Source organism: Sapajus apella, unplaced genomic scaffold, assembly GCF_009761245.1.
Source record: "Sapajus apella isolate SASKATOON/1434 unplaced genomic scaffold, GSC_monkey_1.0 scaffold3, whole genome shotgun sequence".
NCBI classification, from domain to species: Eukaryota; Metazoa; Chordata; class Mammalia; order Primates; family Cebidae; genus Sapajus; species Sapajus apella.
In genome coordinates this window covers 40,245,294-40,264,560 of record NW_022436943.1, presented here as the reverse complement: position 1 = coordinate 40,264,560, position 19,267 = coordinate 40,245,294, and the positions used below count along the sequence as shown (strand labels likewise).

Here is a 19,267-nt window from a genome sequence, read left to right as displayed (position 1 = left end):
AGCCTCCCCAAAGCATGCAGCTTTGAAAAGAATCTTTTTAAGTTCTTATTTTTGTGTTGAGATTTTCTCACTTTTACTTCATCAAGTCTGTAAATCGTTTCTTAGATAAAAGCTCCTAATTTTAGCACTTACAGAACACTTGGTTGCATTTGCTTTCTTTTCAAAATTAATATAATTTTTTTGGTAAAATATTTAGTTTATGGTACTTGGATGTTATTTTATTTGGTAAGGCTTTAGATAATATCTTAAAGAGAGTATGGCTTTGTGTGTGTGTGTGTGTGTGTGTGTGTGTGAACTACTACTGGTCGGTAGATCATTCTATAAAATGGTTATATCCAGTAAAGATTAGATTTAATAGCAAAGTGTAGTGTAATTTACTTAGCTGTTTGATGACAAACTATACTTGTTTCATCAAAACTGAAAGGGCTGAAGTGAATTCTTAGATGTTCTGGAGTAGTATGCCATATTCTTGTTAATGTTGGTACCATGCTCAAGCATGTAAGAGAAAAAAATTGGACTCAGAAAAATAGTGATAACTCATTATTAACTTAGTCAAAATATAATTTTTTAAAACCCTTTGAGTCTTTGACCCTTTAAACATAAGCTCTATCTTGGCATAAAATTTTAAGATTTTGTTTGCCTCCAAAATAGTACCTAAACTAGTACTTAAGTGCCACAGTTGTTCATTGTATCTTGAGGATTACTATGAATTTTTTTTGAAATACCTCAATATTTCCACTTCTCCCTAACCCCAGCTAGTTTTATCTCCTGTCCATTGGTGTTACCACTACCCAAGTCACACAGGCTTCTGGTATAGCCTTTGACTGTTTCTTGAGGTTTTCCTTGCATTTTTCTAAGATGACTTACTTATAAACTTACTTGGGTTTATAACTACATTGTCTGTACTGTTCAGTTCCTGTTCTCTTTCTTAGCTGTCACTAAAGCCTATATAACTGGTCTTATAGACTCCATTTTGTACTTGGACAGTGCTGCTGAGTAAGTTATCCTCTCAGAGGACAGCTGTAATCCTAAAACTCAACCCTTTGGAAAATTACTGTTACACACATAATAAAATCAAACGTTATTTCCTGACTTCTTGTGTGTGTGTGTGTGTGTGTGTGTGTGTATTTTTGAGACAGGGTCTTGCTCTGTTGCTCAGGCTGGAGTGCAGTGGTTCGAACTCAGCTCACTGCAGCCTCCACTTCCTGGGCTCAAGTGATCCTCCCACCCCAGCCTCCCTAGGAGCTGGAATCATAGGTGCATCTAACCACACCTAGCTAATTTTTGTTTTTGTTTTATATTTTTAGTAGAGATGGGGTTTTGCTATGTTGGCTAGACTGGTCTTGATCTCCTGGCCTCAAGTGATCTGCCTGCCTCAGCCCCCCAAAGTGCTGGGATTCTACACATGAGCCACTGTGCCTAGCCTGTTATTTTTTGAGACAGGATCTTGCTTTGTTGCCCAGGCTGGCATTTAGTGGTGTAGTCATGACTCACTGCAGCTTTGCACTCCTTGGTCTTGAGCGATCCTCCTCCGCAGCCTTCTGGTAGCTGGGACTGTAGGTGTATGCAACCTTGCCCGGCTAATTTTTTTATTTTTTGTAGAGATGGGGCCTCTCTATATTGACAAGGCTGGTTTTGAACTACTGGACTGAAGGTGATCCTTCTGCGTTGGCCTCCCAAAGTGCTAATGTTATAGCCGTGAGCTACCACCAATTGGCCTTGCCTGTCACATTTTGTTTTCATCCTCCAAATGAGGGCCTGTGCTGGTGTTTTCTTTTTTTTTCTTAAGTGGCGAGATCTAAGTGTATTTTCTTTTTCTTTTTTTCTTAGTGATGGTGTTTTCAAGTGTGGTTTACTGATAACCTTTAAAACAAAATAAAAACATTTTCCTATTGGAGAGAAGAAAACCCCCATTTTACATTTTACACAGAAATGCATCATCTTTGGTTTCATTCTAAATGAACTCTTGACCAGGAAGAAGATGAATAATCACCTTGCGGGCTTACTGTGGTATGCTTTTTATACAGGAAAATGGGAACCCTTTTAATTTATTAAACCTATTTAATTAAACACATTATACCGGGTAATGCATGCGTATGGTACACAAATCAAAGGCAAAATAAAAGTATATAGTGAAAAGAAACTCACTGTCATCCTTGTCTTCCAACCACCCTCTTCTGAGAGGTAATCATAGTTGCTTTTTACATGTTTCCTTCTGCAATTATTTTAACAAGGAGGCAGAAACAAATTTGATAATCAGAGTGCCCCCAAGTCACCTAAAGCCCTTTTCTCTATTTAAGCAGTGGTCAGTGCTCCTGAATATAATAAAATTGAATGTAACAGACTTAGAATGTGTTAGAAGGTATAACAATTCTGAATGGTTAACTCTAAATTACAATTGTATATTTCTACATTTGATTGCTTCATTATACTTACATGTGACTAATTTTTATGATGAGATTAGTACCATTCTGTTGAACCTCTTGAGGCTAAACTCCCTATTTTCTCTTTTTCCCAACAATTATTAGTTGATTTAACTTTTAAAATGTGGACCATCGGTGAGCATTAGATCCAAGAGAATAATAATGAAATATGCCCTTTCAAACTGAAATATTATGGAGGTTGATATTGATTAAATGTATTGAAGCATAGTAACTAATCCCATATGTGTGTCAGGAGCAAAAAGTCTTTTTTTTTTTTTTCCTATTGAAGTTACTTAAATTTCTTTCACATCAAAACTTACCAGCAGTGATTTAAATCCCATTTATTATTTGACTCAGCCAGTTATGAAATGGAACCCTATCCCACTTGAGCCATAAAATGTGTTAAATTAAAGACTAATGCAGCTTTCTGCTTTTTGAATTTACATTTTGGCAATAACTAGCTTCTTTGTTCAGTGTTAGAAAAAAATGATCTAGGCTTAACCAAATAAGAAAACTGCCAAGTTCACAGATCAGTCAGCAAAAGAAGCCAGAATTAAATGAAAGTCTAGATATTGACTTTGCAGAATATGCTAAAGGGAGATTTTGCAGCAGTACAATTTCTTTGAGAATAAAAATCTTCTACAGTAATAGCTGTTCTTTGACAGTGATTGATGTGAGAAATTCAGGCTGTGGGCCTTACCTCCCAGAAGCTACGAGACTAGTAAAGCCAAGTAGGAGTTGTGCATCCTGCTTGACCTCTTCAAATAGGCAGTGACTGGTAGAGTTTGGGCTTTGTCTTTTTTATTTCAGACTTTTGAGAAACTTGTAGACTGTACTTTGTTGTTAATGATGTTTTAAGGGAAAATTACATACACATAAACACATATATATATACAGAATATTTTGAGTACATTTAATTGAACTCTGGACTTTTTAAATGCAAATTTAAAACGTCTTGTAAAACTGTGGTATTGGTGTTATAAGAGATAGTATGTCCAGATGAATGATACGTCTTAAAAAAAATGGGAGTTGGGCATCAGTTGGTTAATAAATTATAATTCACATCTTACTAGGCTGAAAAAAAAAAACCTCTGAGGAATGAACTCTGGAGAGACAAGTTTCCATGCCATAAGGGTAACAAAGCATATTTTAGTCACTAAATATTCCTTTGATGGACAGGTGGATAGATGAATGAATGAGAATAGGCGAAATATGACAAAAAAAAGATAGAAAAAAATTAAAAGAAATTGGACTTGATTCTAAAAAATAATGAAAAAAGAGAAGAGGTGAAATGTTTGTTGTAATAGTTGGTTTAATAGTAGCTAACGTTTACTGAGGACTTACTAGGAATTGTGTGCTAGATAGATTGAGTGGATTCTTTTTTAATCTTTGCAGCAGTGCTTGAGATAGGTACTGTCTTTAGCTCCACACGAGGAAGGTGTGGCTAGGGTAGATAAGGTAACTTGCCTAAGGCTGCAGGGCTGGGCACTTAAAATTTTATTTTGGATTTTGGTTCCCAGTCACACAACCACTATGCTATAGAATTTTTCTGTTTGTGTAGACTACAGGGTTGGGGAATCACATTGGTGTATACAGCCATAGGAATTCATGTATAAGCTCTTATTAAAGTTTTTTCTTTCACTCGAACATTACATTTTTACAAAGAAGTAAAGATTTCTAGAATTACTGTGTACTAGGTAACAAATGGAAGAACAGCAGTGAGAGTTTTGAAAGTTGGGGTTTCTGCTGGGCTTACTCACTGAATAAATAAAGTACCGTCTTATCTCTGTCTTATAGAAGTTGTGATTCAAAGTGGGCCCTGCTGCTGAAATAAGTTTGTTTTTACCGTTCTTTTTTTTTTTTGAGATGGAGTCGCACTCTGTCACCAGGGGCCAGGCTGGCGTGCGGTGGCACAATGGCTCACTGCAACCTCCACCTCCTGGGTTCAAGAAATTCTCCTGCCTCAGCCTCCCGAGTAGCTGGGACTACAGGTGCACACCACCATGCCCAGCTAATTTTTGTATTTTTAGTAGAGATGGGGTTTCACCTTGTTGGCCAGGATGGTCTCGATTTCTTGACCTCGTGATCCGCCCACCTCGGCCTCCCAAAATGCTGGGATTACAGGTTTGAGCCACCGCGCCCGGCCTGTTTTTACCATTCTTAACAATACAGTGTTCAGAATAGAGTTGGAACTAAGGGAGTCATGATCTGACCCCGGTGGAGGAGTATGCCTGTCATCTCCTGTAGAAGCAGCAAGCAGTGGCAGAGAAAACTATTCATTTCTTGCTCTCTTTTCTCAACGATTGTCATGGCCCTATGCAGCTGGGCTTACAGTTACATAAGTGTTTGGTAGCTGCACAGTTTGGAGCTCACGTCTATTGTAGTGATGTATTTTGAGAGACTTTGTGACATAAATAAGAAGTGTTTGATTCTGTAGTCTAGTCAAATGCTTGATTTTCGGAGTTGGGAAAGAACTGTTTACCTGCTTAATGTTACAGATTCTGTAAACTAGTGCTACTCAAAGTATGAGGTATGGTTTGGGAACACTGGTCTGCACAGTATAAACACAGGGTTAAGATAGAGTATTTAGAAATTTTTATTATAGTAGTTTGACACTGCTGTGATATCCAAGTTATATCCCTGGGCTTGTGTGTTTCTTTTTAAATTTTCATTCTTCTAGTAAGTAATTTTTATTGTATTTTACTAAAGTATTGGTCTGTAATGGACTGGGGGAAATGGATTCTTTACCACTGAGCTTGAGAAGCATTGTTATAAACTATTTTCATGTCTGTTTTGGCTAATAGCATCTTCCTGTAACCAGAGTATTAGTGTTTGAATGAAATGTATTTAAAATGGTATTGTGATCACTAAATACCACTAGATTTACTTAATTTTTAATTAGTTTTAGTGGTAAAACACTTTAATAATTCAGTGTTTTTTAGTTCTGTGAACTGTTTAAAAAGATGAGCAGGTTGTAACCTCAGCATTCCCTAGCTTAGCTTTATAAAGCAGGCTTAAAAATGATAGGTGGTATGGTTCTAACAGTTTAAATTTACCTACTTCCCTTTTCAGCAGATCCTTAATTGTGTCTGTTACAAAGACAATGGGAAACCTGCTGCTTTTCCTGGTGAAGGTTTATTGTAGTAAGTTTGGACAAAGTTTCAATTGTTGAGGCATGGATTAGGCTTCCCTTAAACAGGCCTCTCTGCTTGTTGAAAACCAATCCAGACGTTACCTCTTTATGTTGATGGTGTGTTTTTTGGTAATTTGCATATATGTGTACAGTGACATTCATAGAGTTGAAGAGGAGTCAGGTCAGTAAGGGATGAAAATTTAAAATCAGCAGGTGCTTTGGCTTGTATGTGGGCATGTTTCCTCATCATTTTAAGTCTTTTTAACTGCTTCATTTAGCTCATATTTTACAAACAAAAGAACCTCCTAAAATCAAGATGTATTATGTCTACATCATTGCCAACTCAGTAGCACTGTCAGAAAAAATGAGACATTAGTTTGTTCTATTTTGTGAAACTCCACATAGCAAATTGCAGTGATTGCTGTATTTTAAAAATCTTTTCTCTTAATTTTTTTATTTGATGCTTTTTAATTTGAAAACAAACACATACTCAGTTCCATTATAACTAAGGAAAAGTACAGATGCATAAAGGAAGCAGTATTTCCGTCCATACCGTTTTTCTTTTCTTTTTTTTTTTTTAGGCAGAGTCTTGCTCTGTCGCCCAGTCTGGAGGTCAGTGGCATGATCTTGGCTCACTGCAACCTCCGCTTTCCAGGTTCAAGTGATTCTCCCACCTCAGCCTCCCCTAGTAGCTGGGACTACGGGCACACACCACCACGTCTGGCTAAATGTTTGTATTTTAGTAGAGATGGGGTTTTACTGTGTTACCTAGGCTCGTCTTGAACTCCTGAGCTCAGGCAATCTGCCCACTTGGGCCTCTCAAATTGCTAGAATTACAGGCATGAGCCACCTGCTCCCTGCCTCATTCATCTTCATTTAAACATGTAACTGCATGTAGATAAGTTTGTATTACTTTTTTTTTTTTTTTTTTTTTTTGAGACTGTCTTGCTCTGTTCTTCAGACTGGAATGCAGTGGGTGGATCTTGGCTCACTGCAGCCTCTGCCTCCTGGGTTCGAGTGATTCTCCTGCCTCAGCCTCCAGAGTAGCAGGGGTTACAGGTGCCAGCCACCATGCCTGGCTAATTTTTTTGTATTTTTAGTAGAGACGGGGTTTCACCATGTTGACTAGACTGGTCTCAAACTCCTGACCTCAGGTAATTGGTCCGCTTCAGTCTCCCAAAGTGCTGGGATTACAGCCATGAGCCAGTGTGCCTGGCTGTATTAATTTTTAAAACTTTCTTTTTATTTGGGCTTATTTGGGAATTTGATGAATGACAAAGACTTTTTCCCCCTAGGGAAATGCCTTCAAGTACATAGATACAAAATAATTGCCGATGATTTTAAGATGATTTTAGGCTGGTAGATCTTTTCAAGCTCCTATCTGTCCTTCAGGTTTGAATGTTTGCTTTTAGGGCTTGCACACTTTGAGAAGCACGTATACGTTTTGCTGTAGAATATTGGGGAGTGTGATTTTTTTTTTTTTTTAGATGGAGTTTTGCTCTTGTTGCCCAGGCTGGAGTGCAATGGCGTGAACTCAGCTCACTGCACCTCTGCCTCTCTGGTTCAAGCGATTCTCCTGCCTCAGCCTCCCAAGTAGGTGGGGTTACAGGTGTGTGCCACCACGTTGGGCTAATATTTTGTATTTTTAGTAGAGATGGGGTTTCTCCATGTTGGTCAGGTTGGTCTCAAACTCCCAGCCTCAGGTGATGCACCTGCCTTGGCCTTCCAAAGTGCTGGGATTACAGGCATGAGCTGCCGCCCCTGGCCTGGTAGTGTGAATTTAAAAAAAAATATCCTGTCTTTTTGGGCAGGGGGATGGTAAATATTTTAACATTTCCCAATTTCTTGGAATTTGTTTTACATAAGCAAGCTTTTCTAGAAACAAATTGTCTATTGTCTAAATAATGTCATTAAATTCCAAAATACTGTAAAGTAATAGAAAAATTCTAAGTAGTATACTTTGTTTTCTAAAATAATATGATTTAATTTATGTTTGGTGACCTATGTTTATTAAAAACTTGAGTCGCTAGAGATTTATTTTATATTATACATAATAGGTAGGGTTATAGTTGTGGTTCTTAGCTTAGCTCTTTAGATATTAAAGTATCTTGGGATCTTTGAATCTTTGAACTCTGAAATGGAGAGTCAAATTGGGAGTCAGTGCATGTATGAATTGTTTCTTCTTCAGACTTTTAAAGTCTATACAGTTTTGTACAGTTAAGGTAGTGTTTATACACAATAAATTCCATTCGTTTTAAATGCACAGTTGGATGAACTTTAGTAATTGTAAACAGTTGTTTAACTGGTACCACAATCAAGACGTATTAATTGAATATTTTCTCCACCTTGGAGAGTTTCCTGGTATCCTTCCGCAGTCAGTGTTTGCGTTCTCACCTTGGCTCCAGGCAGCCACTTATCAGCTCCCTGTCACTATTGTTTTGCCTTTTCTAGAATGTCATATAAATGAAACTATATGCGTAGTACGTAACATTTTGTTTAACTTCTTTCACCTTGCATGTTTTTGAGATTCCTCCCTGTTTTGTCTGTTGATATTTTATTCCTTTTTATTGTTGAATATAATTCCATAGAATAGATATACAGGTTGAACATCCCTAATTGGAAAATTAAGAATCTGAAAAGTTCCAAAATTGGATGCTTTTTCAGCACTATTAACTATCTACAAGTGTAAAATTCCATACCTGACTTCATGTGATGGATTGTTGTTAAAACACAGGTGCACACCACACAGCTTGTTCGGGGTCCCCAAGGGATAAAAGACTCTTCCAGTCTCCTTCAGCTGTGTTATGCATTTCTTTTTTCCTGCATGCTCAAATTGCCCCCTGCAAGCATACTTGCAGAGCATAATAAAGTGGGGGCTTGATATATCAACAGCAGATTCCTCACGATGATCCACATGGGGCCAAGATGACCGATGTGCATTACTCACTGTGTGTTGTTATTGTTGTTGTTTTTGTTTATTCTCTGCTCTGTGGTATAAAGATACAGTTGAAAATGCATATATTTCAAATCGGGAACACTTGTGATCCCAAGCATTTTGGATAAGGGATCCTCAACCTGTGCTACAGTTTATTTATTCATCTTCATTTGGTGGTTTGGGTTGCTTCCGGTTTTTAGCTGTTCTGAATAATGCTACCATGGACATTTGTAGTCATGTCTTTGTGTGGATGTTTTTATTTCTCTTGGGTAGATTCCTGGGAGCAGGTATAGTGTTTTGGTGCATTTATATTTAGCTGTAAGATACTATAGTTACTGTTTTCTGCTTTCACACTAGCAATTTTCATAGAGTTGAAGCTTTTTAGAATGGTCTCAGTTTCTACTTTACTGGTTCAGACAAGTTCAAAATTCCATATCCTGACCCAATAATAGAGACTGGATTATTATTCAGCTCCTAGGTTTTGCAGATTATATCTATGTCTCATGTAATTTAGGGCATTGCTGCAAATACTCGCAAGTCCTGAAAGTCCAGTATGTTTCTTTAAATAGTTTTCTTTTTACCTCTGAATTTTATTGGAGTTGCAACCTTTATTAGAGGAATTCTTCATAGACATGCTTACTAGGTAAAGATTGACCCTGACTCCTGGTATTGGGAATGTGCATATTGCTAATTAAAAGCTCTGGTAACTTTCTCTAAAAGGATTTTACTAGTATATCGTGTTTTATAATTCATTAACAAAAATCGAATGAAATTGATAGTTTTGAATTACACAATGTTATTTTAAGGTATAACTATTCCTGCCGGGCATAGTGGCTCATGCCTGTAACCCCAGCACTTCGAGAAGCCCGGACAGGTGGATCATTTGAGGCCAGGAGTTCGAGACTAGCCTGGCCAACGTGGTGAAACCCCGTGTCTACTAAAAATACAAAAAAAATACCTCGGCTGGGCGTGGTGGTGTGCACCTGTAATTCCAGCTACTCGGGAGGCTGAAGCAGAAGACTTGCCTGAACCTGGGAGGCAGAGGTTGCAGCGAGTGGAGATTGTGCCACTGCACTCCAGTCTGGGTGACAGAACGAGATCCTGTTTCAAAATAAACAAATAAACGAAAAAACCGACTTTCTGCCAGTAGGTGGGCCTATTATTTATCTACCAGTTCTTTTAGTAAAAACATGAACGTGTATCCCTCCCATCCTAGTGCTTAACCATCTAGAGGCCTTTTTCTTTCCATAAAATACAACTTGTATACTTTATGAAATGTAAATATTAGTATTTTTATTTAAAAGATTACAGATCCATAGTCATCAAGAATTCTCTTCTCCCAAGTCTTCATAGGGCTGATGGCTTGTTCTTCAGTTCTCTGATCAGGTGTCCTCTCAGAAGCCCTTCCTGGATCCCCCTAGTTAAGGCTGCCTCCCTGCCCCTGCTTGTTACATTTCCCCTTTTCTTAGCGATTTCCACAATCTGTAATCCCATTAATTTTCCTAATTGTCATTCTAGAATAGCAGTTCCTAAAGTGTGAGGATCTTGGACACACTTTTAGAGAGTCTCCAAGGTCAAAACTTATTTTCATAATAATACATAATTTGCCATTTTTACTTTTATTCTTTCATGAGTGTTTAATGGAGGTTTCCAGATGCTACATGATGTGTGATATAAAGGATTGACTGCAAGAGCAGATGTGATTATCCATCTGTTTTCTATTAAACCAGATAGGCATTAAAAAGATTTACAAAAATGTGAAACTATGTTTCTTCTCTCCTGGATTAAAAATTTTTTTGAAAATATAAAATTTTTACAAAAATGTGAAACATTATCATTCTTATATCCTGATAAAATTACGTTGTCTTTAAAAATATTTTTCTTTAAAATATAGTTTATATTAGCATGTAATGTGATTATTTTTCTCATTTTAATTTTTTTCAGAGCTTCCACTAGAGATTATTTTTAAGAGAAATAAATATTTCACACATTTCTTGGTTTGAGTTTCTGATATGCAAATATCAATGTGCAAGATCTTTGGGGGTCCATGCACATTTTAGAGAGTTTTTAATTTTTTAGAAGTTTTTTTTTTTTTAAAGTTTTTAAGGGCCTTGAAATATATGAAATATCTTTGGTCTTTGTTCTTGGTTCCTGTCGCAGTGTTTCCAAAACCTTTAGGATTTCCTGAGTGTTAGGACTGCCATTTATTCGTAATGCTTCCCCTTTTATCTCACCTGAGTTAGTGCTAATGAGGTAATTTGGGTCAGTCCCACTGACCTCTGGGAAGGAGCGTACATGGGCTGGAGATTAAGCTCCATTAAGCTCTATAAAAACTCTTGTGCAAGATTTGATGAATTGTGGGTTTCCGAACACTTTGAGGAGCTGGGAGGATGGCAGGCCCAGAGTAGCTCTGCCCCATAACCTCCCATATTTTGTCCTGTGTGTCTCTTCATCTGGCTTTTCATTTATATCCTTTGTAATGTCCTTTATAATAAACTGATAAATGTAAGTAAAGTGTTTCTCTGAATTCTGCGAGTCATTCTAGCAAATTGTTGAACCTGAGGTGGGTTTTGTGAGAATTCCTGATTTATAGCTGGTTGGTCAGAAGTACTGGAGGCCTGGATTTGGGATTGGGATCTGAAGCGAGGGCAGTCTTGTAGGTCTGTGCCCTTAGCTTTTGGAGTCTGACACTAACTCCAGGAAGATAGTGTCAGAATTGAAGTAAATTGTAAGATACCCAGCTGGTGTTTGGCACATTGAAAAATTACATGGTGTAGAAAGAGCCCACACCACTGGTGTCAGCAGTATTGTATGAGAGTAAAGAGAAACAGTGTGTTTGAGATTTGCTGTTCTAAAAATATGAGCCCCATGAAAGTAAGACCTATGTGTTTGATTTAGTTTCATATTCCCAGACCTGGCAGAGGCAACTGATCTGAAAAGTCACTCAGTAAATATCTAAGTGAATGAATGAATGAATGAATGAATGAGGGAATGAAAGAAGTCAAAATAACAGAAGCCTGGTGATTCTGTGCAGAAAGATTTCAAATCTTTCTTTAGTTACTAGTCTATGCAGACATTTTGTTTGATGGGAGATTATTGTAGTTCATCAAAAAGCTTACTATTTATTTTGGTCAAATTTGAACTGTTACCTGGCATGGAACTGAGTCTTTGATAAGATTTTGATAGGGAGATCTTAGAGATTGTTAAATCTTTCCTTTTAGGAAGGATGGAAGATTTTACCTGCCATTCTTAGCTCTTCTAAATTTTAGATTTATTGGCTTCTAGTGTAATTTATTTGGCTATTTTAGATTGGTATTTATATTTTACCCTGTTATACGGAGAATACTTGTCATAGAAGTTAAATTCTTTGTTGCTTTTAGACTTTTAGGCAAAAATAGGTTTTCATTTTTTTAAAAAAGCCAGACACTTAAAAAAAATAGTATTGTGTTCATTAGAGATGGCATAATAGTCTGCTTTGCTTTTTCACATAGTCTGAATAATGAACAATGGTAGAAAACAGTGTTTCCTTCAGGGTAATTTCAGCACTCCGACATCTGTTGACTATCTTGCAGGTTGGGATTCCTTACTAACATCTGCCCAACTTGAGATTGTGTAAACTTCAGAAGTCTGGGAAACAGTTTGAGAGACAACTGACCTAATCAGAGAACAACACTTACTGTTTAGGGCACATCAAGTAGATTAAGCATTTAGACCCAGAACCTGACAAAATTTCAGAAGGTGGAGAATTCGATGTTAGGTTTCTATTGGCAAATTTGCTTCTGTCCCTTGAGGCGTAATTTATAGAAAAATCATTTACCCACTAATTTATAGGATAAACAAACCTAGTCAGCATGGGTTCATAACAGCCTTAGATACTGAGTCAAACCCTAAGGCGTAAGTCTTACTGTGCTGCAGAAAACATGCATGTTTCAAGATGGGTTTCTGGTATTACCTTTCCTCTTGCTTATATGATGTAGAGGTTCTTCCAAGTAGGGCTTGAATTCCTCTTATTAGGGTGATATTTATGCTTTTATAAACAGCATGTTCACTTTTGGGTCTGTGTTTCTCAGTGCCTTCACTTTTCAGCAATCCACGAAGTCTTGAAACAGACTAAAGGAAACTTGGGGTTTGATCAACAGTGTATTGTAGTCACCTGAGGAGTTATAACAAAACAAAAACAAAGGATAGCTGGGCCGTAGAACTTCATGAAAAGTTAGAACTAAATAGGATGTTAGAGTAAGCCGGAGAACCTAAAAACAGACATCGCCCACCAAACCCAATATGGGAGTCCAGCCCATATAGCTGAATTTCAGGAGTGTGCTCAGGCATTGGTATACTTTAAAGCTTCCAGATGGCTCTCATGTGTATCCAGAATGAGGACCCCTCTTTATTTATTTAAAAAAAAGCTCTTCAGGTGATTTGCTTAGCTGCAAATGAGCAAATAGGGCTCCTGAGTGTATATGTATCACAAATGTGGGAAAAAAAAAAAAATGTGGGATAAATAATCCCACACCTGTGATCCATATAAACAAAATGTAACAGAAGAGTGTTTTTGTTTTGAAGAATGGTCAAGCTTTCCATGTATGTCTTTCAGCCTTGCTGTTATCAACATGTTTGGTGTACTGAGTTTAGTGTTACTCATTTATTGTGAAGTAAGTAGAAGTGCTTTGGACTCAGAAGTCAATTTCACTTCCCTGGCTGAATTCCCTGTCAGCTAATCTCTATTTCCTTATGTAAAATGGGAAAATAATATAACTGACTTCATAGGGTGGTTGTGAGGATTAAATGAGTCATTGCATGTAAGATGCTTAGTGGAGTGCTTGACATATAAGTGTTTACCATTCATTCCTTCAGCAGAATATATTTTGAGTATTTTTTATATGCCAGTATCTGTGTTAGGTGTTGAAGATGTGGTGAGTAAAACATCCTTTCATTTTTATGAGAACATTTACCAGGAGAGACAATGAGCACAACATGGACTCTGTCTCCCTTTATTAAAGGTACTTCAAATTTATGAGACTTTGAAATATATGTACCTGGCAAATTCTTGGTTATCTATGTAGAATAGCAGAAATATGTATGTCATTTAGTTATATTTGATCAGGAATTTCCTTTCCTTTTGACATCTAAATCAGTGATCCTCAACCTTTCTGGCACCAGGGACTGGTTTTGTGAAAGACAGTTTTTCCACATGCGGGGTTGCAGGGGGATGAGAGGATGGTTTCTGGATGACACTGTTCCACCTCGATTGTCAGGCATTAGATTCTCCAAAGGAGCTGGCAGCCTAGATCCCTCGCATGTGCGGTTCACATTATAAGTTTGTGCTCCTATGAGAATTCAGTGCCAGCAGTCACCTGACAGGAGACAGAGCTTAGGCAGTTCACCTGCTGGGCAACCAGATTCATATCAGGCCATGGAGCAGGACCCGTCCATGGCCTGGGAGTTGGGGATCCCTGTTCTAAATGACTCCTCCTCTAAGGTATTTCCATGACATTATTTCTTGAACTAAAGAATTGAGGTTATGGTGTGTGTAGGAAGTAGGACGATCATAAAATGTCACAATGAAGAATGAGCTACCTTGGTTTTGATAATAATGTTTTTTTTCCCTGAGTACTTTATTGGATTATATTAAAATGACAGAATCATAAATATTAAGGTTGGAAATTATTTTAGTGATCAAGTCTTTCCTGAATGCTTTCTTTTTTGGACAGTCTTCAGTACTAGAGAGAATTTATCCTTAAAGTTGAAATCTTCTTTTTAGAAACTATCTGTTGTGGTCCTTAGGTTTTACCTCAAAGTAAGACTAACCCTTTAGTAGCCAAAGAACTCTTCAGTATTTCTAAAGTGCTGTTTTTGAGTGTCCCTTGCCTAGAGAGAGATTTGCATTCATTGAGCTGGTTCTCATCACAGAGTTTTAAACTTTGTTTGTAATTGCCCTTTTTTGTGGATGCTTATATTGATTGATTTTTGTGCTTCTCTCATTTCTTAGTTGGGCACTGTTACTGGTAAATTTTCTCTTGGGTCGTTGTAAAGAACTGAGGATAACATTTCAGTGGTGTTGAAAGGGTGAAATAATTATTTCTTTTACTTGGAGCACTGTGCTTCTATTGATACTACATAAAATTGCATTGGCTGTTTGGCAAGCATGTCAAGCCTGGTGTACTGTTTGGTTTCATTGTCCTTAATTCACTCTTTTTAGAATTAAGACAGTTTGCTTTCTTTTCTTTTCTTTTTTTTTTTTTTTTTTTTGAGACAGAGTTTCACTATTATTGCCCAAGCTGGAGTGTAGTGACACAGTCTCGACTCACTGCATCCTCTGCCTTCCAGGTTCAAGTGATTCTCCTGCTTCAGCCTCCTAAGTAGCTGGGATTACAGGCATGTGCCAGCATGCCTGGCTAATTTTATATTTTTTAGTAGAGATGGGATTTCTCCATTTTGGTCAGGCTGGTCTTGAACTCCTGACCTCAGGCAATCTGTGCACCTTGGCCTCCCAAAGTGCTGGGTTAACAGACATGAGCCACTGCGCCCGGCCAACGGTTTTCAATATAGTTTGAACTGTGATAATTTGTTTTAAAATATATTAATACCTTTTATTGTTATTTTCTTTATAACTGGAAGTGAGGTTATCCTCACCTGGCTTCTGTGTGAAACGATGCTAGTCCTAGTCATCAGTATTCCCTTTTGCGTATGTAGGAATAAGCTGTTTAGGAATCACTTCTAGAATTTGTCTAAAGAACTATGTTAAGCTCATATATCTTCTAGCATCTCTAGTTTACTTTGATTTCAGTAATGTTTTAGTGATCTCATTAATGGGGGTAGTTATAAAGGAATCTAGGTAAACCAGATGTGTTTATAATAACTCTTTATCAGTTTAGTTTATCCCTTCTTAATCATCCATGTTTGTTCTATTTTTTTAAGTGTAAAAATATTTTTTCTTGGCAGAGAGGTATGCTGAATAAGCATTAAATAGTACTTTCATTTTATTGACAAAAATGAACAATATTTGTCATTTACTGAGTGTTATGTGGCAGACTGTGCAAAGAACTCTATACTTTGTCATTTTTAGTAGTGTCAGTAATGCTATGAAATAGTGCCATTTTGCAAATTAGAATCTGAGGCTTGGGAAGAGTTTAAATAGCTTTCTCAAGGTCGCAGCTAGTGGATGCTGGAACTGGAACTCATACCCATACTTGTATGACTCATCAAGTCCATTTTTGTGCCTTTCAAGAAGTGGAGAGGTCTTTCATAAAGGAATGTGTAAGGTTTGTGCACTTCTTTCATTTCACAACATTGAAGGTCTGCCAATCTTGTTAGTTGGTGTTACTCCATATTGAGCTCTTTTCCCTGCTGACTGCTTGTACTCCTTTGGAGTTCCATATCTTTCTGGTGCTGTCTTGGGCCTATTCATAACGCAGTTTTTACTGCATGTCTGTTGTCTATTACTGATTATTTTAATTATCAATTTAGTTGCTAATATGAGAATCATCTTGTTATTAAAGTATACACACAGGCTTTGAACTTCAACCAGGCTTAAATCTTGGCTCGGCCCTACCACTTCCTAGATGTGTGACCTTTAGCCATTTACTTAATTTCTTTCTTCCTCAGTTTTCTTATCTATAACATGAGTATAACAGTACCTTTTTCCTAAGGTGATTGTGAGAATTACATGATAGGGTAACACCTGTGAAATAATTGGATTATTGACTGTCATGTAATGTTCAGTAATGTGTCATTAACTGGTCATGAGTTTCTTTTTTTTTCTTTCATAATTGATTTATTGGTTGTGTTGAGGATTTGTACAAAATTCTTAACATAGGTACTGAAAATCTAAAAAACCATGTATTGTAATTTTTAAAAGTTATTCTAATGACATTCCAGCTTAAAATTGGGAAGCAAATTTTCCTGAAGAGACTATCAAGAACCAGTATTTTCACATGTTGATAAGCTGTTACATAGGTCCCACCAATTCACAATATAATAGCATGCAGACTACATACTCAAATTTTCAATCTTCCACAGCGCGTTAACAAAGTTAATTAGAAAAACAGGACTACCACAACCAAAAATGTTACAGAGTGCACACCATTATGATGGGGCGAGCCATGATCAAACAGTGTTTCTCTTTAGGAAATAATTCTACTAAAAAATAATGTGGGAATAAAAGTAATTTAAAATGTTCAAGACATTAAATGCAGGACCATAACTCCATATTGCCATTTAGTATGCTTTGTATTGTAGGATATAAAAGCTAACCCCTCAACTATGGAATGTTAAGCTGATAATCAAGACAGTGAAACCCTCCCATAATTCAGTATCTCACACAAACTTGTATTTACAAAATAGTTAATAATAGTATTCCTCTGGGCTGTACAAGAAGGGAAATAGGGACCACTGATAAGACATGGTGTATTCTGACATTAATCCAACTTGGCTTCTTTCTTTCTGGTCTCACTAGAGGCTGGACTCTTCTCAGTTTTAGTTTCTTCATTTTGTGCAGGCAAATTTCTTTAGTTTCCTGCTTAGCCATGTTGGCCTGTTTTCCCTTGCTCCGCTTTTCCCTTTGTTCACATTTTTTTGTCTGAAGATTTATCCTTTCCTGCTGCCCTTTTTAGCTTCATTTCCACTTTTGCAGGAGCAGGTTTAGCTGACAACCACATTGATTCCCTCTTAGGCTGTTTCTTTGCCACCCCTATGGCTGAGCTGACCTGTGGGCTCAGTCTGCACGCAGAAGTAGCTGCCTGCCCTGTGTCTGCCTGGCCCACCCATTAATTAGTTTCTAACAATAATATATTTGTTTTAAATGAAGCACTAATCAGTAATGTACAAATAAATTGTCATTTTCTTGTTAAACTTATTTTCCCTCTGCGAACTTTCCAATATAATTTTGACTCTTGCCTTTTAGGTCTTCAGGCCATGGGCTTATATTAAATATTAATGTTACTATTGTTAATAATATGTGCCAGGCACTATGAAAAGCACTTTACATATATTAAACCCATGTTGTAGGAACCACCTAAAAAGCACACAAAATTATTAATGATGATGATGATTATTACGAACTTTAATTGCTTGTCCACCCATACACAGTGTTACCTCTTTTATCTTTATGAGACTATTCAAGGAGACAGTTATATAAGACCTGGTTATTCCATTAGAGGTTGTTTAATGAATCTGTAACCGGATTTTTTTTGGGTGTTGGCGAGGTACAGCTACCCCGAGAGAATGCTGTGGGTTCTTGGCCTCCTGTCCCTTGAAGAAGTGATGGGACCCCTGCAGGTGCACTGTATGCTCATAAAAGTAAATATTGGACCCAAGAAGTGCTGCAGAAAGGTGATTTTATTTAGGTAGAGAAAAGAGAAGGAAAGGAGAACAAGAGAAAGACTTCCACGAAGAGTGTGGAAGGAGATTTCAGAGGAGAAATCCCACCAGGTGTGTGGACACGGACTTTTATCCTGGGAGGAACCACCACCTTCTCCAAGACCCTGGGCCAATGAAAGGAGTTCATTAGAACTTCCGCTGGAGTGACTGACTTTTAGTTTCTTCCCACGCCCATGAAATTCAAACATAAACCGTTAAAACTCCTGGATGGAGAGAGTTGGAAGCAGGGCATGGCTCTGGGAAGTTTTTGCCTTTAAAACTACGCCCCATCATGGACCCAGAAAGAGAGCACATTCCCTCAAATCCTTCCGATTGAGGAAAACTAAATCATGCTGGAGACTTCCCTCTTTGTGTTCTTCGTTACCAACTAGATTCTTGTTGGATATGTGTGGGTACATATTCCCGTTGTTGCATCCTCTGACTATGGAGATGGTCTGTTGAGAAAGGCAAAATGAGAATTTGTCAGAAGGCTCTGCTTTTAGGTATCTGGATAATTGAGACCTTTATCTCTGTATCTTATTAATGGTTTTGTCATTTATGTGTCTTTCTGTTAACAGGATCACTTCTTCAATAATAGTCTCAGGTTGAGGGGGTATTGTTTGATTTGGCTGAAGGAACTCCTAGATGCCAGACTATGGGGGAGCTTTGATTTAAGAGCGTAAGTGCTGTACGTGGACATTTTTGACATACAGTCAAACTCCTGGAATTTCAGATATATTTTAGATTATGTGAGCTTTATTATTTATGTAAGGGTAAAGCAAATGATTTGTAAGACATTTATTTATTCCTCTTATTTAATTTTGTGGTTTTACAAACCTGCGAGTACAGTTTATTTTTTTTCTTAGAAATAAAGGAAATAATAAAGTAGGATGGTTGTTAAGCTCCCTTCTGTGTGTGTGTTTTTAGGTGGTATTAAAGATAATCAAACATTATCAAGAAGAAGGACAAGGAACTGAAGTTGTTCAAGGAGTGCTTTTGGGCCTGGTTGTAGAAGATCGGCTTGAAATTACCAACTGCTTTCCTTTCCCTCAGCACACAGAGGATGATGCTGACTTTGATGAAGGTAAGAGTGTTCATCACAAGTGTGTGTCTTTGCAGCACATACAAATGGATATTAACACAGTTCTCACTGTAACTTTTGATAATGTATGGATTGGGAGTATGTCAGGCTAGCCTACTTGCCTTGATTTCTAATATTTTGAGAAAATTATAAATTCTGAGAAATGAGGATATATACCATAGATGTCATTAGTTTGGCTTTCACTTATTTGGAATCTATGATTCTGATTTGTAATAGTTTGGGTAGGATCTGTGCTGATGTTGACTTTGTCAGTTTGTCAATATGAAGTCAGCTTGCCAAATAACTAAAGTTTTGAGGGACATAGATCATCTCATTGT

The 19,267-nt window shown here is 37.4% G+C and overlaps 1 protein-coding gene and 1 pseudogene across 1 annotated transcript in view; one reads left to right on the top strand and one right to left on the bottom strand.

The window, feature by feature from the left end:
- Positions 1–19,267, top strand: part of EIF3H (eukaryotic translation initiation factor 3 subunit H) — a 109,016-nt gene that overhangs the window by 11,507 nt on the left and 78,242 nt on the right. The window contains exon 2 of the mRNA XM_032252347.1: positions 18,776–18,932. Within this exon, the coding sequence (XP_032108238.1) occupies positions 18,776–18,932 (157 nt within the window). The remainder of the gene's footprint in view (positions 1–18,775; positions 18,933–19,267) is intronic.
- Positions 16,909–18,139, bottom strand: LOC116529783 (annotated as a pseudogene).